At 57.9% G+C, this 8997-nt stretch overlaps 1 protein-coding gene across 1 annotated transcript; it reads right to left on the bottom strand.

Annotated features, from left to right (window-relative positions):
* Positions 1-4764: 4764 nt before the first annotated feature.
* MYEOV (myeloma overexpressed) lies at positions 4765-7886 on the bottom strand. The gene is given in 7 exon segments (XM_030919034.1): positions 4765-5714; positions 5717-5792; positions 5794-6190; positions 6192-6424; positions 6541-6709; positions 6826-6960; positions 7432-7886. Coding segments are annotated over 6 exon segments (939 nt in total). The 5' UTR covers positions 6840-6960; positions 7432-7886; the 3' UTR covers positions 4765-5664.
* Positions 7887-8997: the final 1111 nt, after the last annotated feature.

The following is an 8997-nucleotide window of genomic DNA, read 5'->3' on the forward strand; positions in this document are numbered from 1 at the left end:
GCCACAGGCCCTCTGCAGGAGAGCCTAACCTGGGTGTGGCTGCTGAGGAGACAGGCAAGGGGGGCAGGTGAGTCACTCTCGTCTCCTCATCGCAGTGAATCTCAGTGAGCTCAGGGGCCCAGTGTTCCTCCGAATGACTGCTAAGGGGCCTCAAGGAGACAAGCACCTAGCCCTCCCATCTGCAGGGGACCCAGCCCAGTGAGGTCAGAGAGCTCCCGGGCTGGAAGAGACTCAGAGGGCGTCCACACCTTCCCGGAGGTCATCTTGCCGAGCCCTCTCTCCCTGCCAGGGGCCCATCAGGCAGGCCTGAGTGCCCTCCACACCCTTGGCAACTGCCCAGTGAGATTTCAGGGAGGTGGCCTCAGGGGTAGACACTGTATGAATGAAGGAATGTGTGGTAGGAGGTGACAGTGGTGACTCAGGGTGACTCAGCTGGAGGCTGCCAAGGGCCTGCTGAACAGCTGTCTGCAGCCACAGCGGCCCCCAGCCTGCCCACCCTGCAGCAGGGGCCAGCTCCCCTTTCCCCAGGGCCCATCTCTCCTGCTGGCTTCGTGCCCAGACATTTAGAAACTGGTGGGGAAGAGGGTGCATGGCAGGTGCCTGCGCTGAGCCTGGGAATGGAGTGAGGGAAGGCCTGTGAGCAGGAGAGAGAGGCGGGGGTGCTGCCCCTCCTCCTAGGAAAACCTGGAGACTCCACTATAGAGGCCCATCTCATCCAGTAAATCCTCATAATCCAGACGGGAAACCAAGACCAGGAGGGCAGAAGACTTGCCATAGTCATGGGGCTGATAAGGCTGAACCAAGAAAATGACCTGAGCCAAATCACTGGTCCTGTAGTTGGTGGAGGACACGGGCATTGTGCCAGACATGCCAAGGCTCCATCTGTACAGCCAAGTGAGCCCCATCATGGTCTCTTCTATAAGCATCTCACATTGCCCATATGCCTGAGATGACCCAGGTGCTTATTTCACTTTCTACCAATCTCCTATACCATCTATCCACTATCTCTCTGTCCATGCATCCATCCATCTGTCCACATCCACACATTTATCCATCATTGATCAATCCGTCCTTCCATCTGTACATCCCTCCATCCGTCCTTCCATCCATTTATTTATCTTACACCTTTTGATCCATCCATCCTTCCACCCTTCCATCCATCCATCCATCCATCCATCCATCATCCCTGCGTTCATTCATCACTTATCCATCCATCCATCCCTTCATCCGTCCACCCACTCATCCATCTTCCCTTAGACCATCCACACATTCATTTATCCATTTATCCTTCCACATATCCGTCTGGAATTCATACCCTTCAGTTAGTGGATAATTCATCCATCAATTCCTTATTCATTAAACAAACCCTAGAAAGCCTTGACAGGGTAGCCAGTCCTGTGACTTCCCCCTGACCCCCAGCCTTCCACACCCTACTCCCTCCTCTCCAGCCATCAAGCCCTGCTCATCCCAGCAGGCCACAGTGACTCAGACACGCATGGTCCATGACTTTCAGAAGCTCATAGTCTCAAGGGACAGACAGGAGCTGAACCCAGAAAATGCTAAACCAGGCGGAACTGCCAATGCCTCCACCCCTCTCTGTCTCCAAGATGGTGGAGTCCTTAGTCCTGTTCCTGCTGCTGCTGGTCTTTGCTCCTCACCTGCTAGGGATGGGGAGGACCTGAGCTCCTCATTCTCGTACCAGCTGACTTGGGGAGAGGGGTCGATGCTGAGGGGAGGAGGACTGGGACGGCAGAGAATGAGCAGTGCCTGCCACTTCCTGCCTGGCCTGAGCTTGGCTCCCAGTGCTTCTAGGAGTGGTCTGTGGACCTGCCCAGTGCTTTGAGATCCCCGGAAAAGAGGGAATTCCAGAGGAGCAGCTCAGCCTCATAAAACTGAAATGGGTTGTGTTCTTCCTGTTGTGTTTTTATCATCATCATGACAACGTAGAGCTTTTGCATTTCAAAGTGCCTTGCCCCTGTGACAGTTTCATCCCCACAGCAGCCATGGCCAGAGGGTCAGGAAGGGTGGCGAGAGACCCCTGGACCGCAGTTCGGATGACTCTGCGAGCACCTACTGCATGACCTTGGACAGAACTTGCCTCTCAGGTCTCAGTTTCCTCAACTGCAGAAGGAGAGACAACGCCTCCTCACAGTGGCAGCACCAGGGTGAAATGAGACCCTGGACCGGAGACTCCAAAGCAGTGCCATGTGGATTGTGCTGAACGAAGCTGTGGTCAGCCGAACGGGGCCAGCCGAGCACACAGGCCTGCAGGGCTTCCTCATCATCCTCAGTAAAATGTCCAAGCCGCTCAGCCTGGCTGACCCCCTGGCCTGGCCTCCGTCCCCGCTCCACACCACCCAGACCCCCCACACAGTCCTCTCCAGCTCCGGCACACGAGGGACTCTCCTGCACTCAAGCCTTGCACACACTGTCTCTCTGCCTGGAGACCCCTCCCTGCCTCTCCTCCCAGCCAGTCCCTTCCCCTGGTTGGTATCTCATCCTTCAGGCTCTGCTCGGACGCCCCCGCCCTCCCAGGGAGCCTTCCGTGATGCCCAGATTATGTGTCCCCCCTCCTCTGCATCTCCCCTGCTAAGGGGAAGTGGCACTGGGCATCCTTAACATGGCACGTAGCATTAGGCATCCTTACCGTCCAGGACTGCTGTTCTGTCTCCACCATCAGATTGGCAGCGTGGGAGGGAGGGAACCACATCAAAGTCACTGATGTGCCCAGAGGGTCAAGGGGGCCTGGCACTGAGGGGCCACAGGATCATCTGATGCGTGGAGAACGAATGATGCCCGCGTGACCGTGGGCTCCCTGTGGACACCTGGAAGCTACTCGTAGGAGGAGATACGAGGTTGAATTTAGAAGCCTGTGCCCCAACAGGCATAGTTTTCTTCCCAGCCCCTTCTCTTCCTTCCCGCTTGGATCCACCCCAGACTGAGAGGTGGGAACCACAGAGGGAGCTGGACCAGTCAGCAGAGGCCATCCTCCCTGGGCCTCCCAGCTCTGTGCTGAAACAAGGATGGGTCAGTGGGGCCAAGGGAAGCACCAAGGTGCTCATGCCTAGCCCTCAGCTCCTATAGAATCCTGGGTTTTGAGGCCCTGCGCCAGGCCCCTGTGGGGTGAGCTGGGAGGCACCGTGGGAGACAGAAGCACAGTGGCGGGAAAGGGGGGTGCTGACGGAGGCCTTGGGGTGGACAAACTCAAGCCTCTCAAACCCCAGGAGCACCGTCACTGGCCCCTGTGAAATGACTGTAGGGCTGGGAGCCGAGCCGTGCAGCCCAGGCAGGACACAGGAAGCGGGCGGGTCGTGTTTTTGTGAATGAAACTGCAACCCAGCTTCCTCCGGGTCTCCACGCCCTGCCGGCCTCGCTTGACCACTCCGTAACCTCAGGCGAAGCGCTGGCAGAAAGGGGGAACTTCAAAACGAAAGTGTGAGTCAGACAGGAGAAGGAAATGGAGAGAGAAATTCTTGTTTCACAGAGGCCTCACATGAGACCTGACCTGGGCTGGAACTGCAGCCTGGTCCCCAGCAGCCCCAGTCCCAGGGTGTCCACCTGCAGCCTTGGCCTGCTCGCCATGCCTGGCCCCCGGCCCCTCCAACACCATCTGGACAGGGAGGGGCCCCCCACACCCCATCTGGGGCCCTTGACAAGGGCGGCTGCAGAGGGTTCCCTGACAGTCATTTCCCATTGATCCCAGGAATGTTGAGTGAGCACCGACTGTGTCCAGCCTTGTGCTGTGAACAAGACAAGCAGGGCCCTGCCTTCATGGAGTGGACAGTTCACGCTGGGGGCCGCTAACATGGGGAGCGAGGTGAATAGAGTTTCGGTTGTTCCTTGTGCTGCTATAGAGGTAAACAGGTTGCTGTGACGGACTGGCAGGATGTACCTGGGAGGAGGTGGCATGCAGCTGGGCTCAGAAGGAGGAGATGGGACCCCCACAAAGAGCGGAGTGACGTGCATGCCAGGTGGCAGGGAGGGCGGCCCGGGGGAGCAGCTCAGGCTGTTCTAGGAACTCCAGAGGTCGTTGCGACGGAAGTACAAGGAATGAGGGCCAAAGATGAGAAGGAAGCGGGGCACGTGGGGCATGGCTCGCAAAGCCCCCGTTACCTTCTGAGCCCAGAGCTTGGGCAGGGCTTGTGACCAGACAGAAAGGAAGATTGCTGAACACTGGGGGTTCCCGCCTTGCAGACAGTCAGCTTTGGGGAAGTCACAGGTCCCTCTCCCTTGGAATAGACAGGAAAGCCCCTCCATCGTGGGTGTCTGGGGTAGGGGAGTAAGGCACGGCTGCTCACCCAGCTGCCTGCCTGGGACCCCCAAGCTTCCCCTTAACCCCCAACTCCCCTCCCAGGCAGGTTCTTCACCTCTCCCTCCTTGCTTGGAACGAATGGATTCTGCTGTCCCTTTAAAGGGACCTGAGTCAGAGAGTTAAGAATGAAACTGACTCATGGTGGAAGGGGTGGTCACCAGCTGGCCAGGCGCCAGGACTGCGGCGGGAGAGGAAGCCAGGCGACCGCAGCTGCCTGTGTGTGCTCTGCTGCAAAGGGCAGAAACCACAAAACCCCATTTGAAATTCCGCCGTGCAGCGCGTCTTGTGTAATGAGGTTACCCCTCATAATGGGGGCATTCAGGGCCCACACGGGCCTGGGGGCTGGGGGCCTGCCCCCCAGGGCCAGCTGATGCTGATGTCATCTTCAGTCAGGAGTACCCCCTCCCTTGATTAAGAACTTAAAAAAAAAAAAATGCACCAGGAAACTAGAGTGAGAGCCAGAACGGAAGTCTTGGTTTTATTTATAGCTGATAACTTACATCCGGCCTGCTCCTCGGGAAGCACAGCAGGGAGGACAAAGAGCCCAAAGGAGCCGGCGACAAAAATGCCCAAACCCCTGAGCTAATGTGGTGGCTGAGGGCAAGCCTAAAGCTCCCTTCTGAGCTACCCAGCAGCCAAAGCAAAGAGAGAAACAGGGTCCTGCAGCATGATGTCACAGAAAACTAGGGACCCTGGAGCCTGGGTTCCAACAGGAACCTTACATTCTGGCACCTTAGATTCTGATTTCTCCCTGGAAAATGGAGAGAAAAATACTGAATTGGTTAGGAGGGCTATGCAGCACACCCAGCACAGTGTCTGGGTGCGTTTCAGAGGCCCCACCAGTCTAGGGTCTACGAGAAGACAGCACAGGTGCCTCACTCTCCATGCCTGTGCGCATGGCAGACATCACTCGTGGATTGCAACATGCTTTCCTGGAGCCAGATTCAGCCTCATAGCCCCATTGCACAAGTTCTCCAGGGGCTACCACCAATGCCCCAATCGGCTGGAGCTGAACTTGCGTGTCCTCCCAGCCTCTAACCAGCTAAGGAAAGGACCAGAAGGAGCTGGGTCATCGTGATCTTCCCTGCACCTGGCTCATGCCTGCACCTGGGAGATGCTCGATAAAAAATTGTCTAGTTAAGGAAGAGGCAGGGAAGAATGGGAGAGAGGAGAAGGAAGAGGAGAGGGTAGGAGAGTTGTGAGAGGAAGCTTGGACCTTAGGCAACTTGCTGAGCTTCTTTGGGCCTCAGTTTCCTCATCTGTTAAGTGGGGGTTTTAGTAGCTACCTCATGGAGTCATTCTGAGGATTAAATGAGGCTGGACATATAAACCACCTGGCACACAGGACATCCTCAACAAGTGAGGATGATGAGGAGGAGGAGGACGAGGGGGTGGAGGAGGAGGGGGAAGTTCCTGACACTGGGGGTGGGCACACAGTATGCCCCACCTGGCCAGTCCTCTTAACTCCCATGCCCCACCCCACCCCTGGCCTCAACTGTCACCACAGTCAGCCAGGACCCAGCCACCCCCAGAGGCAGCCCCAGGTGGAGCAGTGAGGGGTGCGGTTCTGGGTGGGGGGTCAGGCATGCTCTTCTTCCCCTTCCACAGTTGGGGCAGCCTGATTCTGCCAGGGTCATGCAGAGTGCCCCGGCACCAGTCAGAAGTCCTCGCCCACATGAATGCAGAGCCACACCCATGCGCGCCCATGTAATTTCCGTGGAGACCCCAGGCCACCCATGCACCTTCTCAGGGCACGAGCTAACGGCCTGCTCAACGCCCACTGGAAAGGCTTCTCCCAGAGGAGCAATGCCCGCCACCCTTACAGACTGACTCCCAGAATCCCTGTTCCCAGTGCCACACAGAGTGCCTGGTGACACTGGCCCGGGACACATTCACGTCTTCTGCCTCCTGGCTGAGCCCTGCACCTGTCTGGACACCCTTTTCTCCCTTGTTTCTCTCCAGGTCATTAGCTCCAGCAGCAAACCACAGAGACACAAATGCTCCTCTCACCGCAACACACAGGGCCTGGGAGAGACAGAGGAGGCCCCAGGATGTGCCAGCTTTGGAGCCCTCCACGGTCCGGTCTGCCGGATGAACGTGAGTGACCAGTCCCTGTCCCCGGTGGGGACAGACAACAGACAAGAAAACCAATGAATAAATCAGACATCAGCAGGTGGCATTCACCCACCCACGAGAAGAGGATACCGGCGTCGGGGAAGTGTCGGCACCTGGTGGAGGTGGAAGGTCAGGAAGGACGCACCACGGAGACGATGACACCAGGAGAAAGACTGCTCCAGGCAGTGGCAACAGCGAGTGCAGAGACCCGTCGGGAGAGCTGGGGTGTGTGTGATGCAGACCCTGAGGGCCACGAGCCGAGGGAAGGAGCCAGATGCTGTCCTAAGTGCCGGGGGAAGTTGTAAGAGGTGTTAAGCGTGGCGTGACGTGGCTGGATTTAGGGTCTGAGATGAACTTTCCTGCTCCTGAGTGGACTCTGAAGAGAAGGAGGATCCTACCTTTCATAACCCATCCCGGGAAGGCAGCAACCTCCTTGACCATGGGGAGGATGAGAGGCCGCCGCTCTGTGCCTGGGTCCCCATGACCTCCAGGGTCCCTTCACGTCTTCACCTCACAATCCTGGAAGCTGGGACCTGCCAAAATCCATGAGGCAGCCCCAGCCTCCCCGTCTCTGGGGAAGGGGGTGGGCTGCCTTCTCCTCCTGGTTTATAGCCACAGAGGACTCCAGGCACAGTGGTCCTCAGCCGCCTCTAGGGACCGTGGGGACAGCTGCCCTCTGTGTGTGACAGTGGCTGGGCAGAAGCCAGCTGGGCTATCTTGGGTGGGGCCTGGAGGCCTCTGGCTATATAGCACCACCTTGGGGGGCTCCAGGTGGGAGGGGCCCTGGGCAGCTCAGCAGGGGCTTGGTCACTCCTGAGCCGTCTGTGGTCCTACTGGTCTGTACCCTCAACCCCACCGGCCTGCACTGGTCATGCCCGGCTCTCACAGGATGATGGCCCCAGCCTTGTAATGAGTCACCTGCTGCCCTCCTGCCCCTCCAGCTGATCCCCCACCCAGCAGCCACAGAGCTCTCCTTAAAACATAAGAAAGACCCTGCTTCTTACCTGCTCAGATCTCACCAAGTCCTGACCACCTCACTCCAGATAAACTCCAGACTCTTCACTGAGCCCAAAGGCAATGAGCAGAAGTGCCCAGAAAGCACACAGAGCTCAGCAGGTGGTGAGGCACCGGACCCGAGTCACTCAGCAGCTGAACAGGCCATCCCTGAGGCCACGCATGCCCCAGCCCTGCAGGTGTGACAGCCGAGGCTTCCATGACAGGGGGTGGGTGGGAGCTAATATGGCTGGTGAAAGCACTGGGTTCAGTGGGGATGGCATCTCCCGCCCTCTGTCCAAGGTGGGGAAAAAGTCAGCTTCAGGTGAGGGAGACCCTGGACGCCTGGCTTTGGGCTGGCTCGCCACTCACATGGCCTCTCCCAGGCACACTTTCCTGCTTTGTAGGGATGTGGGTTTGCAGGACAATAACAGGAGAATCAAGTCAAGAACTGAGGGGGATAGCCAAGGTAGGCGGAGCTGCCTGCTGGGTGGGACTAACCCAGGTGGGTGGGGCCGCTTGTGAGTGGGGCTAGCCCAGTTGGGTGGGGTTCCTTGGGGGTGGGGCTAGCCCAGGTGGGTGGGGCTCCTTGGGGGTGGGGCTAGCTCAGGTGGGTGGGGCTCCTTGGGGATGGGTCTAGCCCAGGTGGATGGGGCTGTCTGGTGGGCAGGACTTTCTTCCCTGCCAGCATTTCCCTCTCTTGGTTAAGTAAGGCCAGGGCAGAGCCCACACATGGTTATGCCCAACCTTAAGACCTGCCCTGGGTGAGTTAAGACTCCCCAGCTCACCTGGGTCCTACTGGAGGGGAACCTACACAGCCAACCTCCTCAAGGATCCTGAAGCCCCAGGAGACCATGGGGCTAGGTTGCTATTCATTCGTTCATTCGGTCACCTATTCATTTATTTACTTGCTTCTCCACCCTTTCCTGGGTAATATTAAGAATAATAGTGGGCCTAGGAGTATAGAACATTCTTAGGGGTTTCTTGCAAGCCAGGAACCCTAAGAACAAGTTATGTAACCCACGTGGTATCGCTGTGAGGGGTACGACCCCTGTCCTCACTTAACAGATAAGGAGCTGAGCCACGGAGGCCTCACGGCTGGGCAGCTGGGAGTGGACCCCCACAGACTGGAGGGGGATGGGCAGGGGCAAGGGGTTCTGCTGGCCCCAGGCCTCTTGTACACATCTTGGGAGGTACTAAAAATGGGTACTTGCTCAAGTCCCACTCTTCATTGAGCACAGGGAGCTCTTGGCCCTTCCCTCTTCCTCCCTTTACCCTCACGCCCCAATTCCACATGGGTGTACTGAGCACTTGCTAAGGGTCAAGCCCGGCGCTAGGTGGGGCACACAGTAGGAACCCGAGGCAGCCCTCCCTGCCCAGCTCTCCAGGACACTGTTATCAATGCCAGCAGGAAGCATAGAGAGGCCAGGGGAAGACGGCAGTCAGGAGGAGCCAGCAGAGGGGAAAGAGGGATGGCAGCTCAGTGCCCCTGGACCCTGGTGGAAGCTGGACTGCGACCAGAGACAGGGCTGCAGCCCAGAGCTAGCCCCAGACCCACAGGAACTCGAGGGGCTTCA

This window comes from Rhinopithecus roxellana, chromosome 15, assembly GCF_007565055.1.
Source record: "Rhinopithecus roxellana isolate Shanxi Qingling chromosome 15, ASM756505v1, whole genome shotgun sequence".
Lineage (NCBI taxonomy): Eukaryota > Metazoa > Chordata > Mammalia > Primates > Cercopithecidae > Rhinopithecus > Rhinopithecus roxellana.